The sequence below is a fragment of the Camelus ferus genome, chromosome 2, assembly GCF_009834535.1.
Source record: "Camelus ferus isolate YT-003-E chromosome 2, BCGSAC_Cfer_1.0, whole genome shotgun sequence".
NCBI classification, from domain to species: Eukaryota; Metazoa; Chordata; class Mammalia; order Artiodactyla; family Camelidae; genus Camelus; species Camelus ferus.
In genome coordinates this window covers 86,982,402-87,009,969 of record NC_045697.1, presented here as the reverse complement: position 1 = coordinate 87,009,969, position 27,568 = coordinate 86,982,402, and the positions used below count along the sequence as shown (strand labels likewise).

General features: G+C 36.3%; 2 protein-coding genes across 6 annotated transcripts in view; one reads left to right on the top strand and one right to left on the bottom strand.

Annotated features, from left to right (window-relative positions):
• NUDT6 (nudix hydrolase 6) overlaps nucleotides 1-27,568 on the top strand; it is a 66,730-nt gene that overhangs the window by 26,611 nt on the left and 12,551 nt on the right. For 4 of the 5 annotated variants that reach the window (XR_004313541.1, XR_004313540.1, XR_004313544.1 and 1 more), the window contains 2 exons: nucleotides 21,781-21,835; nucleotides 25,482-26,383. Coding sequence is in view for 1 of the 5 variants with exons in the window: in XM_032462912.1 (XP_032318803.1) it covers nucleotides 21,781-21,835; nucleotides 25,482-25,879 (453 nt within the window). In the remaining 4 variants the exon portion in view is untranslated. Of the gene's footprint in view, nucleotides 1-21,780; nucleotides 21,836-25,481; nucleotides 26,472-27,568 lie in introns of those variants that run through there. The other variant, XM_032462912.1, reaches the window with a different exon arrangement.
• FGF2 (fibroblast growth factor 2) overlaps nucleotides 25,462-27,568 on the bottom strand; it is a 57,005-nt gene continuing 54,898 nt past the window's right edge. Inside the window, 2 exon segments of the mRNA XM_032462950.1 lie at nucleotides 25,462-26,368; nucleotides 26,371-26,446. Of these exon segments, the coding sequence (XP_032318841.1) occupies nucleotides 26,268-26,368; nucleotides 26,371-26,446 (177 nt within the window). The 3' untranslated portion in view covers nucleotides 25,462-26,267.

Sequence of the window (27,568 nt, the reverse complement as noted above, 5' to 3'; positions counted from 1 at the left end):
GGAACATCAGATTATGTGAGCCAGGATGCTCTCAGGGCCCTCCTGAGTGGTTCAGAATTGATGAGCATAGTATGGTGTTGTGTGGTTTTTGCTTCGTATTGTTTCATTTAGCATGGATCCATATGTATTTATTATCCTTTTTTCTAGTGTGTTAATTGTACTACATCTGTATTTGCCTTATAATAAGAGGTTGAGTTGAGAGGGAGTTTCACTGACGGGAGAAAAAGCAAACAATTTAATAAAGTATACCATAAAATCACACTGATTTGAGAAAAGGGGTTAGAGTGGAAGTTTGTTAAACAGAAATCTGAATTACAGAATATTTTAAAGAAATATATTACTTACAGATAGAATGGTGTTTTAATTGAGGTGTAAATTATACTAATGAGACAAAATGAATAAGAAATTATACTCAGATAGGACTGTACTGTGTTATTTATCATGCATGGATCTTTTACCTTAGGGTCAATTGCTAGATCCAAAAATTGGAGATAGGGTGAAAGGCATGTGGAGAGGCTAAGTAATTTACCCAAAACTATGCAGATAATGTAGTAGTGGAACCAGGATTCTAATCTAGCCAGTCTAATTTCAGGGTCTGTAATCTTTAAAAAAAAAAAAAAAAAAAAACAGCCAAAACCTAAAATAACTCATTTCACATGAGTAGTAAACTCCAGTTCTCTCTGCATTCAATTCCAAGGATCAGGTAAGGATATCAAAGACATACAGCTATTTCCCTACACCCCATGAAATTGTGAGGGACACCAGATGGTCCTTAACTTATCCTGTTCTAACCTACAGAAGAAAAGTTCCTGTAATCATTATTTTATTATTCTGTCATTCAGATCTCCCTACCCTTAGGCCAAGGGGCTTGCATATAATTGAGTACCCAAGGTCTGAGAAGACTTACTTAAGATTTTGTTCAATTAAATTGGCTTTGACTGAAAGTGGGTATTATAACTGCAATATGGCAGACAGATGATATGCCCAAACATTATGGACAGACACCACACACACATACACACACACACACACACACACACAAAAGTATATACAAGTAACATAAATTGGTTAACTTTTCCTAAGGTTGAAAAAAAGATCTTATAGTATGTAAAAGTTACTTCTAAAGAGGTATTATAAAAGGTTTGATTATCTTTTAAGTGTATCCCTTTTACTGTCTTTTCCTTGCATTTAAAGATGCAGCAGTATCACCAAAATTCAGTCTTTTCTAGGCTCAAATGACAGAAGTTGTACATATAAAATTGAATTAGGAGACCTGGTTGTAAGATTGGCCCTGCCACTAACTAATTATATGATTCTGGGCAAATTTCTGAGCCTCTGGGAGCCTAGGTTTCTCTATTTATGAAAGTAAGGAGTTAGATTCAGTGAACACAAATGAAATACCACAGTACTGTAACTCTCCCATACCAGATAAAATCTGGCTTAAATCACTGTGGTATTTTGGAAGGAAAAGGGTAAACTTACGTAAGATTTTTAAATGATGCGCTTTTTCAGAAATGACTCTGTCAAATAAAAATTTTATTAAGGACTAACAGAGACTGAAAGACAGCCAGGCTAACATGATTGCTTCCACTCGGAGCAGTTTTCAGGATTGATTGATCTACCAAATAATCTATTTATGTAATTACTCAAATGGGTAATTAAAACATGGAAATTCATAGAAAACAAACCTAGGTCTGATAATGTTAAAAATTGGGTTGTCATCTGAATAAAAGAACAGAAGGCTCCTCCCTGGCAGTTAGGCTGGCCCGTCTTAACTTCAAACGTAGACAGAGTGATGTGTTTGTGTTTGTTTTTTTTTTTTTTCTATATAAAACCTGCCAAGTCAAATGATTTAAGAGGTTCAGTTTGCAGAAATCAAACTTCCAGAACAATCTGTATTATAGCAATCGAAAAGGAAAGAATGGAGTTGAGCTATATTTTTAAAAGAGGGCAATAGTCAAAACTACGTATGCTTAATTTGCCTAAACACTGTAAATGACTGAAAACTTTCATGATCCTCAGTTAATCATGATTGCATTTAATGCTTCTCTAATTTTGTTCATCTTAGTTTTAAAGAAATAATTGCTAGTGTTTTCCAGCGTGGTCAGGAAACAAAGGGAGACCCAAGACTTAATGACTAAAAAAAAAACTCCATAAGACCTATCCACAGTGGCATTGTTTCCACCATTCATCATCCTGTAACATTTACTTACAAAGATGTGAATGGAGAGTTTTCCATCCTCCCTAAACTTTAGGGTCAATTGAAGGTCATACCTTAAGCTGGGGGAACTTTTGAGTAATTAACCCTAGATAGCTTACTAAATGGTTTATTTGGTGACTCTTGGAACCTACAGCCATATCTGAAGAGGATTAAAAACCCGAGTAAAGTAGTAGCACCAGCTCTGCTCTAGCCTCCTAAAAATGTATAGCCAAACATTTGCTAACACTTGATCATTCCCCAGTCACTTGTTCTTCTGTAACAGAACACATTTCTGATCCTGGTTGATGAGGTTTTCAGTCTAAGAAAATTATTTTAATTCCATCATATTCTGCTATTTAATAGAAATAAAATCAGACAAATAATGATAATTCTGGTGACATATGCAAAAATGTCCTCATTTAATCATATTTTTGTATATATATGTTTTTTATTGAAGTATAGTCAATATACAATGCTATGTCAATTTCTGGTGTATAGCATAATGCTTCAGTCATATATGAACGTACGTATATTCATTTTCATATTCTTTTACACCAGAGGTTACAATAAGATACTGAATATCCAAGAGGGGAAGGAGGTAGGAAGGGATAAATTGGGAATTCGAAATTTGCAGATACTAATATACATAAAATACATAATCATGTTCATTATTATCTCCACTTTTCAGAACTTTGATTTAAACGGGTTCCAATAACTTATTCAGCATTACACAACTAGATATTGGCAGAATCAAAATTTAAGCCTAGAGAGGAATCTTTTCACTAAACTTAAAGCAAAGAAAACATTAAATGAATTAAAACTTGGATTTGAAGGAGTCAGTAGTTGTGTGGCAATGCCTGTATGTACATTGCATAGGATACAACACACTTGAATGGGGTTTGTTTTTAGGGAGGTAGTTCTTTTGCTTTTTTTAATATGTAGTACAGATACCACTGTCTGTTGCTGAAGTTAACAATTTTGTTCAGTTCTGGTGCCAGCAGTGATACTAAGCAGAACATATTTAGTGGCCTAAAACAGAGAGGCTAGAATAAAAATGTATGGAGAAAAAAGTATTATGGAGAAAAGGTAGATGATTAAACGAAGGGATAAAGAGTAGTTATACGTGTAGCAGCTTCTGATAAAGTATGTGTATGCAGTTTCTCACCAGATGCTGAACGTTAGTTTCCTTCCTGGCTGGAAGCTCCCCAAGAAGGGATTTTTGGCAGCTTTGTTGTTAGAAAGCTCTGCCTTTGATCAGATAAAGGGAATCTCAGAAAAGTCTTTCTGCATCTTGCTGTATCTCAGATGTCTTCAGTTTAAGGCAGTCTATACCATTCTGGTAGGTTGTGCATCCCTTCATTTGTGACTGCACATAGCTAACCAGATCTCTAATAAGGAATGCTGTTCAGCTGCTCTTGATGTCTCTGCGAAGGGGCACAACGAAGTTTATGTTGGAAATGCTAGAAAACTGCAAACTGGATTGGAGCTGTTGTGATGGGAAGGAACGCTGCTGCCAGAATGAGGCAGTATGCTGAGGCCATATAGGAACCGCAAAGCACATGGAAAGCCCACAGGAGGCAGACAGGAAGGAACTGGTCCCTTCTTCCTCTTCCAGCCTTGCATGTTGGTGGAGCCTAAAAAAGCGTCAGCTGGCAGAGCAGGAATTGGTTATTAGGGCCCCAACTCCAGTATCACTAGGCAGAGCATCAAGGGCAAGTTTGGAGCTAAGTGACAGTAACAGCATCAACTTAATAGAAACCACACATTCTCACACCTCTTTCCTGCCCCGAGGCCTGATGAAGCAGACATTCCGGGGATGCTGCTCAACAGTTTGTATGTTAAAAAGCCCTGCATGTGATTCAAGTGCACAGTTAAGTTTGAGAACCACCAAAGTAAAACATTGGGCATACAGATGCTCCATTTGCTGATTTTCGAATTTGCCAGTGATTGGTTCTTTAAGAATGAGGAAGTACTGCTTTTCAGAATCTAATCATGGTCCCCCTGTGCATCTAGGTAGTTGGGATTGGCAGAAGTTAGAGACCAGATACAAATTATTTAAGACTTTGATTTCCTTATGGATTAAACAGAAGTGATATTCCTACTTAGGGTTTTGATTATTTTAAGTTATAGAGACCTATCCAAAGAAGCAGTAAAATATGAAAGCTGAGTATTAGTGTGTAGCTCAATGTTGTAGTAAAAAATATAAAGTGAGATACTAAATCATATTTAATTTCTGTAAATATTGGTGTTAGGTGGAATTTAAGCATAAGTGATAGCTATTAACTGTAAATAGCTAATTAGCATTACTTTCAGACATCTGAGCCAGTTTTTCTCCTTAAAGTGATTCACTCCTCCCAGGCATTAGTGTCAAGCATTTCTTGTAGATGAGAGTTTAACCCTCACCATGAACAAATGCATAAACTCAAAACTAAAATAATACTTTAAACATATCCTTTATCCTTTCTGACACATATAGTCAGTCCATTCCTTTGTCTCTGCCCCATGATTTTGAGAAATAAAAGACCTAACAGTGGCTTGACCTTGTAAACTGGGTACTAAACAGATGAGTAAATGGGAGGGACCTATTCATTCACTTGCTAAACATTACTGTGTTCCTGTACACACTGTTATAGCTTCTCTTTTAAGTACTAGGTAAACATTATAGTGAACAGAGTAGTTTCTACATCTGGAGCATCTATTTAAGTAGGTAAGATACAAATAACAAATGAATAAGTAATATATAAGTGGTGGTAAATGTTACTAGGAAAAATACAGTGGTGCAAGGAGAAAGAGAATGACTGGCCTTACTGTATTATGCATTAATTTCTGTATGCCTGCACATGGCACTCAATAAATTTTTATTGAATAAACAAACTTATTAAGACACCTCTGTGGTAGCTTCTATCTCTGGTAACAGTGATAATATTATAGCTAATTAGAGTTATCTAAATACAGTGGCTCTGAATTCTGAAAAGTGAGAGTAGAAGCGTTAAAGACTAGAACAGTGAAAATAAAAGAATGAAATCTCTGGCCTCTAACAAGTTGGAGTAAAGGAAGAATGAGAAGGTCAAAAATATGAGAGAGCCAAAAGGAAGAGGTTGGCAAGTCAATAACCTTGTTCTAGTTTCTTAAGATAATTTCTAATTTGAAAGAAATTAGTAGTCTTTGAGGGGTTCTGTTTGCACAAATTCCTAGGTAGGATTTCTGCAGCCATACCCAGGGAAGATCCTGACGCTTATCATTAGGAAAACAAGGTATCTGTGGTATTGGAAAAATAGTGAGAAAAAGAATTCGAAAATGAATCATTCCTATTTCCCCATTCTAGAAATGCTAAAATAAACGAGTTTATCTTCAGGACAAGTTTTAAAAGAAGCAGTGCTACTAAACTTGAAATTGCTTTAACAGAAAATACCTTACACTATGTTAGTATGAAAAATGCGTTAAAATAGTACCCTTTGTTGATATCCAGAATGCCTACTTCTTGGACTAGCAATTCCTAACACCAAGGAAGGAAAGGTTCCACTGATGGGGCCAATTCACCCCGACAAACACACACATGAACATCAGATTTGTAATTGATAAACGTATAGGAAAAATTCATCATCACATTCACAATTCCACAATATGATGGAATTAATCTAAATATGGTTTAAAATCACACATTTTTATAACTTAAAATACCTTTTGTAGTACTTAAAAATCAGATATGCTTCAGGAACTAGATGACCTGACTAACTCAAAGCAGGGAAAGGTCATATATGAATGTTGAGTAGCACCCAGAAAGCAACGAGGCCTCAGAATGTTTGAGCAAAATATTTCTTTCAGAAGAGAGTGGAAAGTTCCTTTTTTTTAAGATTAAGGGGAAAGGATCATGGAATTTTACACTCAAAGCATAGAGATACTTTGTCTTCCTTTATTGGAAGGGAGAACAAAGATGAAAACAGATAATAAACTCAAAAAGGCTACATATTCAAAACCCCACCTTACCCCTTGCTGAGTGATTTTTCCCTTATGAAATAATATACTGGAAAGATTAGAGTAAATCACTAGCCAAGTAATAAATCTCATGCCACTCAGAAGATTCTAGATAGGGAATTCAGGCAAAAGGTAGAAAGAAGTTTGATACCAAACTAGGTTTTAATTCAATGAATTGACAAACCTCCGGGGTGTAAGACTAAGATATAGATTCTGATCGGGTTTTATATAGTATGTTCCAAGGAGACCTGAAGAAAAGATCAAAAGGTACATGAAAAAGCAGTGAACAGTTATAAAGGATTAGTGTGAAAATAGCAAATCACCTTTAAAAATTTTTTTAATTACTTTTATTAAAGTATGGTCAGTTTACAACATTGTGTCAGTTTCTGGTGTACAGCACAATGCTTCAGTCATAGAGGAACATACATATATTTGTTTTCATACTCTTTTTCACCATAAGTTACTACAAGATATTGAATATAGTTCCCTGTGCTATACAGCATAAACTTGTTTATCTATTTTATGTATATTAATATCTGCAAATCTCAAACTCCCAATTTATCCTTCCCACCTGCTTGCCCCCTTGGTAACCATAAGTTTGTTTTCAATTTCTGTGACTCTGTTTCTGTTTTGTAGATAAGGTGGTTTGGCTTTTTTTTTTTTTTTTTTTTTTTTAGATTCCACATATAAGTGCTATATGGTATTTTTCTTTCTCTTTCTGGCTTACTTAGAATGACATTCTCCAGGTCCATCCATGTTGCTGCAAATGGCATTATTTTATTTCTTATGGCTGAGTAGTATTCCATGTATATACCACAGCTTAAAGATGAAAATGGATAATAAACTCAAAAAGGCTACATATTCAAAACCCTACCTTACATGGACATTTAGGTTGTTTCCATGTCTTGGCTATTGTATATAGTTCTGCCATGAACATTGTGGTGCATGTACCTTTTTGAATTCAGGGTCCTCTGGATATATGCCCAGAAGTGGGATTGCTGGGTCATATGGTAAGTCTATTTTTAGTTTTTTGAGGAATCTCCATTGTTTTCCATAATGGCTGCACCAAACTACATTTCCACCAACAGCGTAGGAGGGTTCCCTTTTCTCCACACCCTCTCCAGCATTTTTTATTGTTCATGGGCTTTCGAATGATGGATATTCTTACTGGTGATGATACCTTATTGTAATTTTGATTTACATTTCTCTGATAATTAGCAATATTGAGCATTTTTTCATGTGCCCATTGGCCGTTTGTATGTCTTCATCAGAGAATTGCTTGTTTAGGTCTTCTGCCCATTTTTGGATTGGGTTGTTTGTTTTGCTTATTAAGTTGTATAAGCTGTTTATATATTCTGGAAATTAAGCCCTTGTCACTCTCTTCTCTACAAATATTTTCCCGTATTCCATAGGTTGTCTTTTTGTTTTGCTTATGAATTCCTTTGCTGTGCAAAAGCTTATAATTAGATTCCATTTGTTTATTTTTGTTTTTATTTCTATTGCTTGTACAGATTGCCCTGGGAGAACATTGTTGAGATTTATGTTGGGTAATGTTTTGCCTGTGTTTTCTTCTAAGAGGTATATAGTGTCTTGTCTTATGTTTATGTCTTTAAGCCATTTTGAGTTTATTTTTGTGTATGGTGTGAGAGAGTATTCTAACTTCATTGATTTACATGCAACTGTTCAGGTTTCCCAACATCATTTGCTGAATAGACTGTCTTTACTCCACTGTCTGTTCTTGGCTCATTTGTGAAAGATTAATTGACCAAAAGTCTGTTGGTTTATTTCTGGGCTCTCTGTTCTTTTTCATTGATCCATATGTCTGTTTTTTTACTGGTACCATGCTCTGTTTATTACTGTAGCTCTGTAGTATTGTTTGAAGTCTGGGAGGATTATTCCTCCAGGTTCATTCTTTTTCTTCAGTAATGCTTTGGCAATTCTGGGTCTTTTGTGATTCCTTATAAATTTTAGGATTATTTGTTCTAGTTCTGTGAAAATGTCTGGGTAATTTGATAGACATCACAGTAAATCTGTAGATTGCTTTGCATAGTATGGCCATTTAAAAATATCAATTCTTCCAACCCAAGAACACAGGATATCTTTCTATTTCTTTAAGTAATCTAAATTTCCTTAGTCAGTGTTTTGTAGTTCTCCACATATAAGTCTTTTACTTCCTTGTTCAGATTTATTCCTAAGTATTTTATTTTGGGGGATACACTTTTAAAAGGGATTGTTTCTTCACTTTCCTTTTCTGATATTTCATTGTTAGTTTAATGAAATGCCACTAATTTCTGTATGTTAATCTTGTATCCTGCTACCTTGCTGAATTCTTATATTAGCTCTAGAAATTTTTGTGTGGAGCCTTTATGGTTTTCTATATATAGTATCATGTCATCTACATATAGTGACAGTTTTACCTCTTCTGTTCCAGTTTGGATCCCTTTTATTTCTTTTCTTGTCTAAATGCTGACTAGGACTTCTAGTACTGTGTTGAATAGAAATAGTGACAGTGTGCATCCTTGCTCCAGATTTTAACAGAAAGGCATTCAGTTTTTCACCATTCAGTGTTATGCTGACTGTAAGTTTACTATAAATAGCTTTTACTGTGTTGAGATATGTTCCCTCTATACCCACTTTGGTAAGAGTTTTTATCATAAATTGGTGTTGAATTTTATTAAATGGTTTTTCTGCATCTGTTGGGATAATCATTTGATTTTTATCCTTTCTCTTGTTGATGTAGTGTATCACGTTGATTGATTTGTGTATGTTGAACCATCATTGTGTCCCTGGGATGAAACCAACTTGATATTGGTGTATGATCTTTTTTTATATGTTGTATGTTTGCTAATATTTTGTTGAGGATTTTTGCACCTATGTGCATCAATGATACTGGCCTATAGCTTTCTTTTTTTGGTAGTGTCTTTGTCTGGTTTCAGTATCAGGGTGATGGTGGCTTCATAGAATGAGTTTGGGAGTATTCCCTCCTCTTCAATCTTTTGGAAAAGTTTGAGAAGGGTTGGTATGAGCTATTCTTTGTATTTTGATAAAATTTCCCAGTGAAGCCATCTGATCCTGGGCTTTTGTTTGTAGGGAGGTTTTTTATTGCTGATTCTATTTCACTTCTAGTGATCGGTCTGTTCAAATGATCTGTTTCATTTTGATTCAGTTTTGGTGGACTGTATGTTTTTAAAAATTTGTCCATTTCTTCTAAGTTGTCCAGTTTATTGCCATATAGTTGTTCATAGTATTCTCTTATGATTTTTTGTATTTCTGTGGTGTTGCTTGTAATGTCTCCATTTTCATTTCTTATTTTGTCTGTGTGCTCTCTTTTTTTCTTGGTGAGCCTGGCCAGAGGTTTGTCAGTTTTGTTTACACTTTCAAAAAACCAGCTCTTGGTTTGATTGATTTTTTTTCTATTTTTTTTAATCTCTGTTTATTTCCTCACTGATCTTTATTATTTCTTTCCTTCTGCTGACTTTAGGTTTTGTTTGTTCTTCTTTTTCTAATTCTTTTAGGTGATAGGTTAGGTTGTTTATTTGAGATTGTTTTTCTTTTTTAAGGAGGGCCTGTATCACTATGAACTTCCCTTTAGGACTGCTTTTCCTGCATCCCATAGGTTTTGTGTGGTTCTGTTTTTATGGTCGTTTGTCTCAAGGTGTTTTTTAATTCTTTGATTTCATCGTTGACCTGTTGGTTTTTTATTAACACAATGTTTAGTCTCCACGCTGTCATTTTTTTCTCATTTGTTGTTCTGTGGTTGATTTCTAGTTTCATGCCATTGTGGTCAGAGAAGATGCTTGAAATAATTTCTATCCTCTTAAATTTTTTTAAAAATAGACTAGTCTTTTAGAGCAGTTTCAGGTTCACAACAGAATTGAGCAGAAAATACATAGAGTTCACACATAGCCCTACCTACCCACACATATATACTCCCCTACCCTCAACATCCCTCATCAGTGTGACATATTTGGTACAGCTGATGAACCAACATGGGCACATTATTATCAACCAAAGTCTATAGTTTACATTAGGGTTCACTCTTGATGTTGTACATTCTATGGGTTTTGAAAAATGGATAATGATGTGTAGCCACCACTATAGTATCATACAGAATAATTTCATTGCCCTAAATATCCCTTGCGCTCTGTCTATTCATTCCTCCCTCCCTCCTTCTCCCCAAACCCCTGGAAACCATGATCTTTTTTTTGTTTCTGTAGCTGTGCCTTTTCCAGAATGTCATTTGGCTGGAATCGTAGTTTGTAGCCTCTTGAGACTGGCTTTCGTTTAGTAATACGTCTTTTAAGTTTCTTCCATGTCTTACAAGGCTTGATAGATTTTTTTTTAACTGTACACATTTTTTTTAATTTATCTGTATGTACTATTCATTGTTTCTAAGAATGTTTAGAGCTTTAGCATTTTAAACTTACAGTTACCAAAGGAATAAAGCCAACCACAAAATAAGAATTAATTCAAAAAGATACATACACTCTGCTATTAAAAGCAACATTATTTATGGAAGCATCTTAAGTGCACATCAATAGTTGAAAAGATAATGAAGATGCAGCACATATATGTGTGTGTGTGTGTGTGTGTGTGTGTGTGTGTGTGTGTGTGTGTAATGGAATACAACTCACCCATAAAAAAGAAGGATATTTTGCCATTTGTGGCCCTTCATTTACTTTTTTTTTTCCCACTTCAAAAACCAGTATTTTATAACTGGCAGAGACATTTCCATAACATCAAAAACAACAGAATACCTAGAAATAAACTAAACCAAGGAGGTTACCTATACTCTGAAAACCGAAATATCACAAAGAAATGGAAAGATTTCTTGTACTCTTTGATTAGAAGGATCAACACTATCAAAATGGCCACACTACCCAAAGCAATCCACAGATCCAATGCAACCCTATCAGAATACTACCGACATTCCTCACAGAACTAGAACAAACACTTCCAAAATTTATAAGGAACCACAAAAGACCCCAAACAGCCAAAGCAATCTTCTGTAGGTCTCTTTTTTCCCTTCTTCTTGTTCTTTTTTCTTACGGTTTGATGATTAGAGAAGGTCCTTTAACATTTGTTGTAAAACTGGTTTGGTGGTGCTGAAATCTTTTAGCTTTTCTTTATCTGTGAAGCTTTTGATTTCTCCATCAAGTCTGAATGAGAGCTTTGCTGGTTAGAGTATTCTTGGTTGTAAGTTTCCCCCTTGCATCACTTTAAATATATCATGGCACTCTCTTCTGCCCTGTAGAGTTTGTGCTGAAAAATCAGCTGATAACCTTATGGGAGTTCCCTTATATGTTATTTGTTGCTTTTCTCTTGCTAAGTTTAATATTTTCTCCTCCTTAATTGTTGTCAATTTGATAACTATGTGCCTTGGTGTGTTCTTCTTTGGGTTGATTCTGTGTGGTACTCTCTGTGCTTCCTGGACTTGGCTGACTGTTTCCTTTCCCAAGTTGGGGAAGTTTTTAGTGATTATCTCTCCAAAAATTTTCTCAGGTCCTTTCTCTTTCTCTTCTCTGGGAACCCTATAATGCAAATATTAGAGTGCTTCATGTTGTCCCAGAGTTCTCTTAAACTATCCTCATTCCTTTTTTTAATCTTTTTTGTATTCTGAAGTAGTGATTTCCACTAATCTGTCTTCTAGTTCACTGATCCATTCTTCTGCCTCATTTAGTCTATTCTTGGTTCCTTCTAGTGTGTTTGTTATTCATTTCAGTGATTTTATTCTTAAGCTCTGGATATTCTTTATATTTTCCAGCTCTTTGCTAATAAAAATTTCGCTATGTGCATCTATACTTCTTGTGAGTTCTCTAGACATCTTGGCCATCATTACTTTAAACTCTTTCTCAGATAAGTTGCCTGTCTCCTCATCACATATTTCTTCTGGGATTTTATCTTGTGCCTTGGCCTGGTAGATATTCCTTTGCCACTTCATATCTGTCTTTCTGTATGTTTGTGGATTCCTTCCACATGCTTTGGGATTATTGTTTCCTTATTTCTATTATCTGCCCCTGGTGGATGAGGCTGGGCTAGAGGCTTATGCAGGTTTCCTGGCAGGAGGAGCCAGTGCCTTCCCACCGCTGGGTGAAGCTTGGTCCTGGACCTCTGATGGGTAGTGCTGTGTCTAGAGGCCTTGTGGCTTAGTAAGTCTGGTGATGGGTGGGGCTGTGTTCCCACCCTGTATGTTGTGTGGCCTGAGGCTTCTCTACAGGCTGTTGGGTGGGGCTGGGTCTTGGTGCTAATGATCCAATCAAGATGTCAGCCCCCAGGAAAGTTCATATAGACTAACACTCCCAGAAAGTCCAGCACCAGCTTTTGTGTCTCCTGAGTGAGCCACAGCTGTCCCCCACATCCCCAGGAGACCCTCGAAATCCAGCAGGCAGGTCTGGCCCGGTTCCTATGAAATCACTGCCTCTGCCCTTGGACCTGGTGCATGTTTCTGTGTATGCTTCCCAAGTGAATGGAGTCTTTTTTCCCCTAGTCCCGTGAGGCTCCCAGAGCCAAGCCCCCCTAGCCTTCAAAACCAGATGTCCTGGGGTCTCCTCCTCTTCCCAGTGCCAGAACCTGAGCTGGGGAGCCTGACGTGGGGCTTAGAGCTCTCACTCCTGTGGGAGGGCCTCTGTGACATAACAAATCTTCAGCTTGTGGGTTGCCCACCCAGAGGGTATGAGGCCCAGTTATATCGTGAGCATACCCCTCCTACCATTTGTGGTTCCCTCTTTATGTTGCCAGTTGCAGAAGATCTTTTTTGCTAGGTTCCAGTCTTTTTTCAGTGGTTGTTTAGCATTCAGTTGTGGTTTCATTGTAGTCATGAAGAGAGGCAAGCTCATGGTCCTACCACTCCGCCATCTTGACTGGAAATACCCCTCTATCCTCTTAAATCTGTTGAGGCTTCTTTTGTGCTTGAGTATGTGGTCTATCCTAGAGAATGTTCCGTGAGCACTTGAAAAGAATGTGTATTCTGTTTCGGGGGTATGTAATGTCCTAAAAATATCAACCAAGTCCAAGTGTTGTATTGTGTCATTAAGTATCTCTGTTGCCTTACTGATTTTCCATCTGGAAGACCTGTTCAGTGATGTTAATGGAGTGTTAAAGTCTCCTACTATTCGGTATTCCCATCAATTTCTTCCTTTATGTCTGTTAGTATTTGTTTTATATGTAGGTGCTCCTATATTGGGTGCATGTATGTTAATGAGTGTAATATCTTCATCTTGTTTTTGCTCCTTTGATCATTATATCTTGTCCTTACTCGTCTTTCTTTATGGGCTCTGTTTTAAAAGTCTTTTTTGTCTGATATGTGTATTGCTACTCCCACTTTCTTGTCATTTCCATTTGCATGAAAAAATTTTTTCCATCCTCTCACTTTCAATCTATTTGTGTCCTTCACTCTAAAGTGGGTCTATTGTAGGCAGGATATTTTGGGCTTTTGTTTTATTATCCAGTCTGCCACTCTGTCTTTTGATTGGAGCTTTTAGTCCATTGACGTTTATAGTAATTTTTGACAGATGTGTATTTATAATTATTTTGAACTTTGTTTCCCAGTTGATTTGGTATTTCTTCTTTGTTCCTTTCTTTTCCTTTTTGTTTTTCTTTTTGTGGTTTGATCATTTTCTTCTGTATTAGCTTGGTTTCTTTTTTGGTTTTTGTGACTGCATTGTGCTTTTGATTTGTGGTTACCCTGTTTTTGAAGTCTGTTAATCCATCACTATATCTTTTTGCTTTATACTGATAGTCATGTAGGCTAAAACACATCCTAAAAAGAATGAAGACAAAAAAAGAGAGAGAGAAACAGTATCTATGTTCTCTTGCTCTCCTCTCCCACCTTTTATGATTTTGATTTTTCTTTTTACATCTTCAAGTTTATTCTCTTGTAACTCATTGTGGTTATTGCATTTCCAATTATGGTTTTCTCATCTCTATAGCTTCCTGTTTCTTTTCTATTTAGAGTAGACCTTTCAGTATTTCTTTTAGTGTAGGTTTGGTTTTTGCTTGGCTGTGAAATTCTCTCTCCTCTACTCTAAAGGATAGTCTTGCTGGATAGAGTATCCTAGGTTGCAGCTTTTTCTCATTCAGGAGTTTGAGTTTATATTGCCACCCCCTTCTGCCCAGCAGTGTTTGTATAGAGAAATCAGCTGAAAGCTTTATGGGAGTTCCCTTGTAACTAACTCTTTGTTTTTCTCTTGCTGCTTTTAGAATTGTTTCTTTAACTTTGGCTATCTTAATTATAATATGTCTTAGTGTAGGTCTGTTTGAGTTCTTCTTGTTTGGGACCCTCTTTACCTCATGTACTTGGATAGCTGTTTCCTTTAGGTTTGGAAAGTTTTCAATGATTTATTCCAATACCTTTTCAATCCTGTTTTCTCTTTCTTCTCCTTTTGAGGCCCGTATTATGCGTAGGTTGGCACACTTTATATTATCCCATAGGTCCCTTGTATTGCTTTCATTGGTTTTTACTTGCTTTTCTGTCTGTTTTTCTGATTGGGTAACTTCTGTTACCCTGTCTTCTAAGTCACTTATTCGTTCCTCTGCATTATCTAGTCTACTTTTAACTGCGTTTAGCTCAGCTCTTACCTCAGCAGTCGAGTTTTCTGTTTTTAATCGGCTCTTCTTTATGGTTTAAATTTCCTTTTTAAAGTATTCTGTCTCTATTCGTAGTCTTAGATTTTTCATTCTTTTAACTGAGAGTAGTTCCTCTGCTTCTTCATTTCGCTTACATTTCTCTGGCTCTATGGATTTAGGAGTATCAGTTATCTACTGTGGTGTTGAAGGGCTGTTTTTGTTTGTTTTTATTTAAAGTAGGAGCATTCCTGTGTAGACTGTGTGCGTCTAATAGTTTTGTTGCAGTGGCTGTTCTTACTATGGATGGTTGCCACATCTTCCATGAGTGCTGGCTGTTCCTTTGATTGGGAGTGTGGTTGGTGGTGTGGTGATCAGAGCCTGCCCTGATTGTTGTTGTTGAGCCTGGCCTCCTTTTTTGTTCTCTGGTTGTCATAGCCTTGACAGGGGCCTTGTCTGCCTCCCCTGTTGCTGGAATAGAGGCTTCTAGATCCATTTCTGAGCTGTGGTGTGTAGTAGGCAGGATTGGAGCGCTTCAGCTGGGAGGAAGAGTAGGCAGGAGGTGTCCACTAGGAAGTGCCATCTGTGGTTGTCTGTCATTTGTTATGTGGGCTTACACAGTACTCTTTGTTGACACTGCCTTTGTCCCTGCCTTACGCCTGCTCTGGTGTTCTGAGCCCCAGGAACCACCAGTGCTGATCCACCAATGTCAGGCGCTCAGACCTGCTGTTGTAGCAAGAATGCAGTCACACACCTAAATCTGTGGTTTGCCACAGGGTCAGCACAGACCCCAGCCATGCCCCACATGGTATGGTCCACCAGCCCATTGTAAATACCCGTACTCGCCCCTGCCATGCTTCAGAACTCCACTCACTGCATATTGGTCCCAGAGGCTCGGGTCCACAAAGGGTCCAGAGTGAGCAAATCCACCCTCTCTGCCTGGGGCTATAAACAAATTTCAGTTCCGTCTGCGAAGTTACAGGGCCTCTGGGTAAGGATTCAGTTTTCAGCCCTCCCTCCGTGCAGCAGTGATGGCTATGACCAAGCCCCACCTCCCTTCTCACGAGAACACACCAACAATGGCACCAAGCAGAGAAAGCTGCCATGGCGTGGCTGTGTTGCACCCCTCCCCGACATACAAACTATTAGTGGTGCTTTTTTATGGGGGCCCAAGGCTATTCTGTTCCACACACAACCCCAGCCAGAGCTCACACCACCCTCCAGTCCCCTAAGGCTGCCTGTGTGCAGTGGGCTCCTCACCAATCTCCAGCAGCCAGTTCCAGCTCATCCCTGCCGGCTCGCGTCTAAGCCAGGGATTGCAAGGAGCCTCTGTGTCAGTTTCCTTAGCTCTGTCTTCCAAGTGGCTGCCACTTTCTCCTATGAGCTTCTGAAGCTCCACTTCTGTCCCTGCTGACCTCCCAGCTGGAAAGGGGGCATCCCAACATGAGGGTACCTTTCTTTCTATGCTGCTCCCTCCCTGCAGGACTAGTTCTGCACTGATTTTTTTTTCCTTCATTACCAGATTTTGTGAGAATCCTGTATTTCGAAGAGAGAGACACTCTGCCAGGGTTCAGTAGGTGTTCTGTGTGATTCAGTGGGTTTGTAGGTGTAATTCTTGGTGTGAGTCTCTGTACTCTGCCATCTTGGCTCAGACTCTTAAAAGATGGTTAGAATCAAGTTGCCTGGATTTTATTTTTTTTTTAAGCTACCCAGTCTGTTTTGTTTTGTTTTTTTTTTAATTATTGCTACACAACCCATGACATTTTGGGGTTTTTTGAAGTTTTGTTTTCATTTTTCAGTTTTATTAACTAAAATCGATACAATTTGACTGAACAGATACAATTTATTGCATGTAAATACATAATATAATGTACTACATATATTTAATTTACATAAATGTATCGTTCATTACTTCTAAGAATAGTTTAGAGCTTTAGCTATTTAAACTTAGTTATCAAAGGAATAAAGCCAACCACAAAATAAGAACAGAATGCAGTCATCCAATCATAAAGGACAGTCAAATGTGCTTACACATATTCAAGAAATCAGTCATCCATGTTATAAATGATAAGTAGTTCATTGGTGTCTTTTTTTTTCTAGAGTCCACATATAAGTAATACATGGCATTTTTCTTTCTCTTTGTGGCTTCACTTCGAATAATGATCTCCAGGTACATCCATTTTGCTGCAGATGGCATTATTTTATTCTTTTTATGGTTGAGTAGCATTCCATTGTATATATATATATATACCACTTCTTTATCCAGTCATCTGTTGATGGACATTTGGGTTTTTTCCATGTCTTGGCTATTGTTACTAATGCTGTTATGAACACTGGGGTGCATGTGTCTTTTTGAATCAAGGTTCCCTCTGGATATATGCCCAAAAGTGGGATTGCTGGATCATTGGTAAGTCTATTTAGTGTTTTAAGGAACCGTCATACTGTCCTCCGTAGAGGCTGCACCAATTTACATCCCCACGAACAGTGTAGGAAGGTTACCTTTTCTCCACATCCTCTCCAGCATTTATCATTTGTGGACTTTTTAATGATGGCCATTCTAACTGGTGTGAGATGATACCTCACTGTAGTTTTGATTTGCATTGCTCTAACAATTAATGATGTTGAGCATCCTTTCATGTGCTTGTTGGTCATCTGGATGTCTTCTTTGGAGAACTGTCTATTTAGGTCTTCTGCCCACTTTTTCATTGAGTTGCTTGTGTTTTTTCGATATTAAGCTGTATGAGTTGTTTTTATATTTTGGAAATTAGTCCATTGTCGGTTGCATCATTTGCACATATTTTCTCCCATTCTGTAGGTTATCTTTTCATTTTGTTGATGGTATCCTTAGCTGTGCAAAAGCTTTTAAAAAGTTTAATTAATCCCATTTATTTTTACTTTTATTTCCATTACTCTAGGAGCTGGTTTGAAAAAATATATACTGCTGTGTGATTTATGTGAGTGTTCTGCCTACATTTTCTCTAGAGAGTTTTATACTATGTGGTCTTACATTTAGGTCTTTAATCCATTTTGAGTTTATTTTTGTATATGGTGTTAGAGAATGTCTTAATTTCAGTCTTTTACAAGTAGCTGTCCAGTTTTCCTAGCACTACTAATTGAAGAGTCTGTCTTTTCCCCATTGTATATTCTTGCCTCCTTTGTCGTAGATTAATTGACCATAAATACATGAGTTTATTTCTGGACTTTCTATCCTGTTCCATTGATCTATGTGTCTGGGTTTGTGCCAGTACCATACTGTTTTGATTATTTTAGCTATGTAGTATAGTCTGAAGTCAGGGAGAATGATTCCCCCATCTCCCTTCTTCTTTCTCAAGATTGTTTTGGCTATTTGGGGACTTTTGTGTTTCCATACAAATTTAACATTTTTTTGCTTCAGCTCTGTGAAAAATGTTGGTAATTTGATAGTGATTCCATTGAATCTGTATATTGCCTTGGGTAGTATGGCCATTTTAACAATATTGATCCTTCAAATCCAAGAACACCATTTATCTTTCCATTTGTTTACATCATCTTCAATTTCTTTCATCAGTGTCTTACAGTTTTTGGAGTACAGGTCTTTTGCCTCCTTGGGTAGGTTTATTCCTAGGTATTTAATTCTTTATGGTGCAATGGTAAATGGTATTGTTTCCTTAATTTCTTTTTCTGCTATTTCATTGTTAATGTATAGAAATGCAATGGATTTCTGTGTATTTTGTGTCCTGCAACTTTACCAAATGAGTTCTAGTAGTTTTCTGGTCACTTCCTTAAGGTTTTCTATGTATAGTACCGTGTTATCTGCAAACAGTGACAGTTGTACTTCTTTGTTTCGAATTTGGACTTTTCTTTTTCTTCTCTGATTTCTGTGGCTAGGACTTCCAAAACTATGTTGAATAAAACTGGCAAGAGTGGGTATCGTTGTCTTGTTCCTGATCTTAGAGGAAATGCTTTCAGGTTTTTCCCATTAAGTATGATGTTAGCTGTGGGTTTGTCATATATGGCCTTTATAATGTTGGGGTATGTTCCCACCTTCTGGAGAGTTTTTATCATAAATGGATGTTGAATTCCATCAAGAGCTTTTTCTGCATCTATTGAGATAATCGTATGGTTTTTATTCTAAAATTTGTTAATGTGGTGTATCACATTGATTTGCAGATACTGAAAATTCCCTGCATCCTTGGGATAAATCCCACTTGATGATGGTATATGGTCCTTTTAATCCATTGTTGGAGTCAATTTACTAGTATTTTGTTGACGATTTTTGCATCTATATACATAAGTGATATTGGCCTGTAATTTTCTTTTTTTGTGGTATCTTTGTCTGGTTTTGGTATCAGGGTGATGCTGGCCTCATAGAAGGTGTTTGGAACTGTTCCTTCCTCTGTAATTCTTGGAAATAGTGTCAGGATAGGTGTTAGCTCTCTTAAATGTTTGGTAGAATTCACCTGTGAAGCCATCTGTTCCTGGACTTCGGTTTGTTGGGAGTTTTTTACTGATTCAATTTTAATACTGGTAATTGGTCTATTCATATTGCCTATTTCTTCCTGGTTCAGTCTTGGTAAATTGTACATTTCTAGGAAATTATCCATTTCTTCTAGGTTATCCTTTTTGTTGGCGTATAGTTGCTCATAGTAGCCTCTTAGGATCCCTTGTATTTCTGTGGTGTCGGTTGTAACTTCTTTTTCATCTTTGACAAATTTGGGCCCTCTCCCTTTATTTCTTGATGAGTCTGACTAAAGGGTTATCAAAATTTTTTTTTCAGAGAATCAGCTTTTTGTTTCATTGATCTTTTCTATTTTTTCAGTCTCTGTTTCATTTATTTCTGCTCTAATCTTTGATTTTTTTCTTCTACTAATTTTGGATTTTGTTGTTCTTTCTCTAGCTGTTCTAGGTGTAAGGTTAGGTTGTTTACTTGAGATTTTTCTTGTTTCCTCAGGTAGGCTTGTATCGATAAGAACTTCCCTCCTAGAACTGCTTTTGCTGTGTCCCAAAGGTTTTGAATCGTTGTTTTCATTTTCATTTATCTCAAACTATCAGATTGCCTCTATTTTAATCCCTAGTTTACTACACACTAGTTGTATCACTCCAGGCAAGTCATTAAATCCTTTTATGTCCTTAATTTCATCACTTCTAAAATGGGAACAATAATAGTTTCTCATAGGATTACTGTAAAGTTTAAATGTGTATAATTTTAAAACATCTAGAATGGTGTCTGGAATAGTATTCAGTATACATTACCTAGTATTTATTAGTATTACTTATTATATTGGTAAATCCAGTTAATGAGTATCTTTAATACAAAAAAAGTGAGAAGACATACTCATCCCTCCACTGATACATCATATCTATAACATTAACCAGGTTTTTCAAATCAAATAACTTAGGCCCCTCTATCTACCATTTAGAACTAACCATAAGCTCAAGCTTTTGGCGGGAGGAAGCTTTTTTAAAATAAGCTTTTTAAAGCTAAGTGGTGCCATTAAATATCACAGTTTACCAGCATAAAAAATATACTTAATCTTCCCATACCTAAGATTTATAATTGAATAATCAAAATTTGTCTGAGCTGTTTTCAATCCTTGTATCTAGCATTTTTCCCCTTCTAATAAGTTTATATCTCCAAATTTAATAATTACCAATTATTTATAATCAAGTCTAGGTAAAGATTTTTAAAATTTCTTGAGGGGGAGTAATTAGGTTTACTTACTTATTTTTAGAGGAGGTATTGGGGATTGAACCCAGGACTTTGTGTATGCTAAGCATGTGCTCTACCACTTGAGCTATACGCTCTCAACTAAAGATTTTTAGAAGTTGATTTTTATTGATCTGGGGAAACAGTTGTTTGCCCCATTATAACATTTCTTTTGTTAGAATTTATAGTAGTGAAGTTTAATATCCTAACAGACAAAAAGACTGCATAGTTTCTGTAGAAACATAACTTCTGAAAGTTTCAAAATGAAACCCCCAAAACAGAGAGATATACTTAGATGTTTCTACAATAACAAAATAAAACATAATATGCTTTATAAATTAATCTCAAGTCTGAGCCAGACACGGAAGGGTGGAAAGCCTCAATTCTGTACCCACATAATCAACAGTCTGTGGAAACTCTGGGAACCATGCCACTGGTGTCCAAGCTGGCATAGTTGGGAAATGACACATTCTTTAAGAAGCTGTTGTCCAGGAAATGAGTAGGTCAGAAAGCACACCAGTAAAAGGTCCATAAACTTGTTTTATGAATGAAGTGTATGAGGTATACTGGCTCCATGCTGCAGCACCTCCATGAGCATATCATAATTTCTCATTCATTCTTCAGTTTTTAGCATGGTGATGGATTGAAAGAACTCTAACATGAAAAAATGTCAGCCATAAGAATATCATCCCATGCCATTTCATAATTATTTTAAATCAATTTTTCCCATATTTATCTCCATTCTGAGATCAGATCTTCCCACCTGCCCCTCCCCACCAAAAGAAAGAAATAGAATACAAAAGCCCTACAAATTTAACCAATTTTATTCACACTTCCCATGAAAAGCAGTTACATTTTTACATAGTCATTAACACAGAACAAAAGAAATCTTAAGATTAATATATCTGATTAGACACACAATACAGAAAATAAATGTGAAAATTTAAAATAGCATACTTTAGTGATTAAATTTATACTGTATTGTCTACTTATTTATAGCAGCATCAGTAGGATTTCTCTATTTTTTAATAAACTAGCAGCAAAACTTTTTAAACTACACAAATTCAGTAGATGTTTCCCTCCACTGTTTCACTCATACAGAATTTATCACATTAACCAAACCAAACCACTTCTACTTCCTGAAGAAAAAGGTGGGAAAAGATTTCACAAGTCACTAGTTTCCCCAAAAAAGAAAGAAAGGGAGGAGTAAGAAAGAAAGCTGCAAAAAATTTGCATACAATTACCAAAAAATAAATTCTCAACCACCTTAACCAATTATGGGTAGATTTTGTGGCATCGCCTTGTGTGTGTATTGGTGAATAAAAGCTATGTTAACCTTTCTGATTTTATACTGCAGTTGAAAAATATGTGGAAATTTCCAGGAGGCCTGTCAGAGCCTGGAGAAGATATCGGTATGTATCTTACCTATCTTTAATTGGCTTGAAAATGTTGAGGAAATTCATATATACTTTTTTGGAGCTAAAAAAAGTATTTTAACTTTTCTAATTGTTTCAGATCAAGAAAATTTCGGTGAAGTTATTTCAAGGCTGATATAAAATTAGCAGCAAAACTTGTAATGATCTTATTCCATTAGTATAAATAATACCATTAGGAGCATTACACCTATTTTTCTGCTTAGAACTGCTTCTAGATTAGTTTCAAAATGAGAAGCTCCGGATATACTTCAGTCAAGTGTAGCATTAAGGGTTATTTTGAATATGACTAAAATTGTTGGAATCAAACTGAGAAAACAAATTTTTGGCCACTTTATCACATGAAGATGAATAGTAACATTTTGAACTGTGAAATAAGTATTATTTATAAAATCAGTGATAGAGCAGTGGTGACATAAATCTTCCCTTTATGAAACTTTTATCTATTTATTTTGGATAGTCAGGAAGCATAGTAAACATAGTAAAACAGTAAAATGTCTCATAAGAAAGTCTCAAATGAGAGGTAACTTCCTAAAACAACTTCCTGAGCTCAATATTTAAGACAGAAATATGAAATTAATAATTGTCACTGATTTTACAGGAAATAGGGGAAAGAACAGAAACTTCTTTCCTACCTATTCCTTAAACCATTGGGTCAAATGCAGTCCCATCATAATAAATCATTCAGAGAAATAATACTGATGTCTCCTATTCTCTTTAGCCATCATTTACTTGAAGGCAATTTCCTAAATTATTTTAAGTATATACATACTTGACTTTTTTTAATGTTCCACGGATTAAAATGCCCTGTACACTGTATAGAGCCAATTCCTAACAACCTACAGGTAAATCTCCTACATTCAGATACATCTAGCAAATTGTGGTTTTTAGGTACTTGCCTTTTGCTTAGATTCTGCTAGGTCTTCTTTTGAAATAAAAGAGGATTTTGTAGTGATGCAGTGCTGAAAGAGAAGGCCATTCATTCTAGAACATCGGATTATTTCACACTGTCCTGATGTGATATGAGAGCGTGTGAACTAGTTACGGTTTCCTTCCTTACTCAGTCCATATTGGGCAGACAGCAGCCTACAGAGCTCCGTATAGCTTTGTCTTCTGAGTCTTCTCAAATGGATTTACTTTTTTCATTTAAGTTTTATGGATCTTCTGAATTTCAGATATATTTAAATTTAAATGAAGAAACACATTTCCAAGCCAAATATGTATAATTAAGAATTCACTACTTTTTTAAAAAGTATTTGTAGTTGTCACAACAACAGATATATTCAGGGAGCGCATACAAATGCCTCAACCATGTAGAATTAAGAAAAAAAGCAGCAACTGGCATTCACCATACTGCCTAGAAGTAGTAAAAATTGAAGCCTTGCCTTAGAACTGATAAAACCCTGAAAGTAGCTAGAAGTGATAACTGACAGCAGATGTCTGTCTGAAAGACTGTCTAGATGAAGGCATTTCTGTTTTGTAACATAGTACAGTAATGGATGATTTGGCTTCATCATTAATCATCATTAAGAATAAGAATTATTTATTTTCCTTAAAACCTGTTTTTAGGAAAGTGGGTAATATACTTCAGGAATACTGCCATCACAAATGTGCAAACATTCCTATTGGCTCTTAAGTAGTAAACACTGGTTAACTGAGAAGCACATTTGTTTGGAATCCTTCATTCTTTGATAACACATAAATGAAACACTATTGTCCATAGTGTTTAAAAAAAAACATTAATTAAGAGGGCATATACCAATAGAATGCAATCCTCAGGCTTTAATATAATATACCCTAAGAGTACAAAGTTACAAAGTTAAAAATGGAGTAGCTGCCTTCCTGACAGGAAGAGAATCCTGCATAGCAAAAGGGCTATAAAGCAGTGAGGTCTGATCAAAGATGATCAGTGTACCAGATTCAGAGGGAAACACCAGGAAAACCCACATTCTGCACAGTTTTTTCCTATTATATTTTATTTCAACCTAATCCTATTAAATATTACAAAATAGAAATAACAAATATAAACTCCATTTAAACACACTATGATGTATTTAAACATCTTTCAACCACCAAAAATAAAAACAAAACTCTTGGTTTTTCTTACGTTTTTCAAACCTATGAAATAGTAAATGTTATTTCAGTTTAGCTTACAGTACATTAAAAAAATAATGGTACAAGAGAATAGAGCACTGTAACTAGGTAATAAGTTTAAATTCATGGTAAAATCCTTGGAGAAGAGATTTCAATCTTGAGATGGAAAGGTTTCCTCTAGATACAAAAGCATTACTTTGCCTATTCACTTGTTAGTCTAGTCAGTGATACCATGATTCAAATTAAACTGATCAAACTACCCAGGCAGTGCTGATTTTGAATCAGCTGCTGTGATCACTGCTGAGCAGGACAGATTGGCTCACTAGCCCCATCCTGTGCTTCCATAACACACAGACTAGACTCAGGAACTAAATGCCAAACGCTTGATTAGTGGTACTAAGAGTTAAACAAGACCCCCATGGTCAACTTTTCAAAGCTGTTAAAGAATAAAACATTCAAACAATTTTTCAATCTTCAACAAACTTAGTAACAAACATGTATACCACTGAAAATAATTTTTTCCTATTAAGGCAATTTTTTTTCTTAACATTTATGTTTATAGTTTAAAAATGTAATTTCTAACCATGTTTAATCTATAGCAAATCTCAGTTATAAGGGGAGTCAGCACATAGTTTAAAAAAAGACATTTGTCTGCATTTTTAAACTCTTTACTCTTCCTGTGTATATTTCCAGAGCTGTTTCTTGATGGGTGTAAACAAGAGCATATCCAGGGAATTGGTAAGATAGTCTATTTCAGAGCACACAGGAATTGAGACATTTTCCCCTCACTTTATCTTCCTTGCCTATTTACCAGCAGGACTACTCAAAAGGCAAATATAATTTGCAATTTGACAGACAAGAAAATGGAGGCATTAAAGGGTATTTGAACAAAAATTAATTATGCATGTGGCAATAGTGAAACTTCCCAACAAATAGGCAAGGAAGGCTTTTTTAAGGACTTCTCATAAACACTCTGGGAGACAGTGACAAAGCATCAGAGTTAGAGAAGTCCCATGGAGGAGGTTCATCTGGATATTTAAAAAAAGCACTACAAAAATATGTTAATGGCAGTAAAAATACTGCCCCAGAAATTTGCATATTATTTAAAAAATCAACCATGTAAAATGTGAAGACCCTTGTATTATAAAATTCTATAAATTGCAGGTTTTTAAAAACTTTTGATGAGATAAAGGACTGTGGCATTTTGAGTACTGGAGGAAAGAATCCAAGTTCTTTGGAATCTCAAAACACAAAATGCCAAAAGTTACCATGGTGGGACTCCACTGACAGGATAAGCAGAAGAGCATGACCAAATGGTTATAAAGGAATCTCCTCTGACTTCAGAAGCTTCTTAGCACTGTACATCTAAGAAAATACTTTGGTATCTCATGATGTCCAGAAGACAGAGTTGTATCAAAAACTACTTTCCTGGGGTAAAGTTTTGCTTTTGAACCTTTAATAATCTATCTGAAAATCTTGGATGATTAAATTTCTGAAAATGTGACCCTACCTTTTTCTTTTTTTTCTTTAGGAGATACAGCAGTTCGAGAAGTTTTTGAAGAGACTGGTATAAAATCAGAATTCAGGTCCCTCCTAAGTATTCGGCAACAACACACCAATCCCGGAGCTTTTGGGAAGTCAGACATGTATTTCATCTGCCGCTTACAGCCATATTCATTCACCATAAATTTTTGCCAGCAAGAATGCTTAAGGTGTGAGTGGATGGATCTCAGTGACCTGGTCAAGACTGAAAACACAACTCCCATCACCAGCAGAGTTGCTAGGCTGCTGCTGTACGGGTACAGAGAAGGGTTTGACAAGATAGATCTGACCATGGAAGAACTTCCAGCAGTTTACACAGGCTTGTTCTATAAACTCTATCACAAGGAACTGCCAGACAATTACAAAACTGTGACAGGAATGTGTTAAATTCATATTTATAAGTAGTGGACATTTGGATTAAATATCTCACTTTAATTTTCTAATGTCTATGATTTCCATGAAGAAAACTTGTGTGTGCACATTTTAAAAGCCTCTTTTCAAATGAAGCAAACGTTATCAGAAAGATTGTAGCTCTAAGTAAGCTTCACTGGATAAAGGCAAATGCTATATAAAAAATGGAAATCTATATATTTTCCAGGAATTTTTTTTAACTAAGGCAATGATTAAATATTTTACTATTAGATAAAAGGTTATCTGGCCAGTTATCCAAACTGAGCAGGTAGCTGTACACATTTTTCTTCTTTCATTAACAAATTTCTAAAATATACCTCTTCTTTCATGTGAAATGATCAGATGCTGCCATTAAGATCAGCTCTTAGCAGACATTGGAAGAAAAAGTATAGCTTTCTGCCCAGGTCCTGTTTTGGGTCCAAGTTTGTACTGCCCAGTTCGTTTCAGTGCCACATACCAACTGGAGTATTTCCTTGACCTGTAAGTATTGTAGTTATTAGATTCCAATCGTTCAAAAAAGAAACACTCGTCTGTAACACATTTCTGAAAAATAAAGGAAAAATCAGTAGTTATTATTCTTTTCATAATAAATATTTGATGACAATACACAGTGCTTTGGGTTTAGCAGACAATCAAACTAAAGTGAGACAGGCCAAAATCTGACACGACCTAATTCTGCAGGAAGAGCAGGATGGGAGCACAGCATGTCAGCAGGACAACTTCAAGCACACCTCTCCAGAGGAGCAGTCCAAGGACCATTCTTCGCCCCACAGGTCAGGTGTAGTATAGGAACCACAGCAGTTCAGACTTGAAACATCCCATGTATGTAGATTTTAGTGTCCCCACAAAGAGGTATATACATCCAGTAACAAGCAGCACGCTCCATTGAGGGAAACCCAAAGCAGTAGCTTCTGCTTAGGTATTTACGGCCCATACAACCCCTCTCAGTCTAGTGAAACACTCCTGGAACTACAACCCAGGGGTAACCTTCCCATAAAGAAAGGTTTTATTCGTACGTTGCTCACAGAAACAATTCCTTAAATTTGAACAAATGTTTCTAGTGACTAACTAATGTTGGTTCTAAGGCATAAAAAGAATATTGTAGAGAAAATAGCTAATGTATATAATGCTGAAAATTGTACTGGAACATTATAATATGGTTAGCATTCTCAAAATCAGTAGATAATGAATAAGTAATGTAGACCCCATTGGTTTCTGGCAGTCTTTCTTGTGGGAAGGGAAACTACCCTGCCATTTTACGTCAACTATGTAGCAGAGGGGGAAAAACAGCTAGCTTTACAAGTAGTTAGACCTGGAAATACTATTACAAGTAATGGAGTCCAAAATAGGCTGCCACATTATTTCAGGTAAATGTTCAAAAGTCAGTTTCACAAGGGGGCACGTGATACTTAACCTCTGGCACGGGAGTAGTCAACAAACGACCATGCTTTAAGGAAAGAGAGGAAATATTTTTTTATGTTACAATTAGATGAGAATGATCAACTCATAGAATACCATATATATTTACACATCTCTCCACATGTAAATATAACGTGTACATAGATATAACATGAATCTATGGTTTTGTATTAATGAGCATATCAGATTCCAACTAATTCCTATATATTCAAGTCTAAGAAGCCAGGTTTGGGGAAGTCCACATTC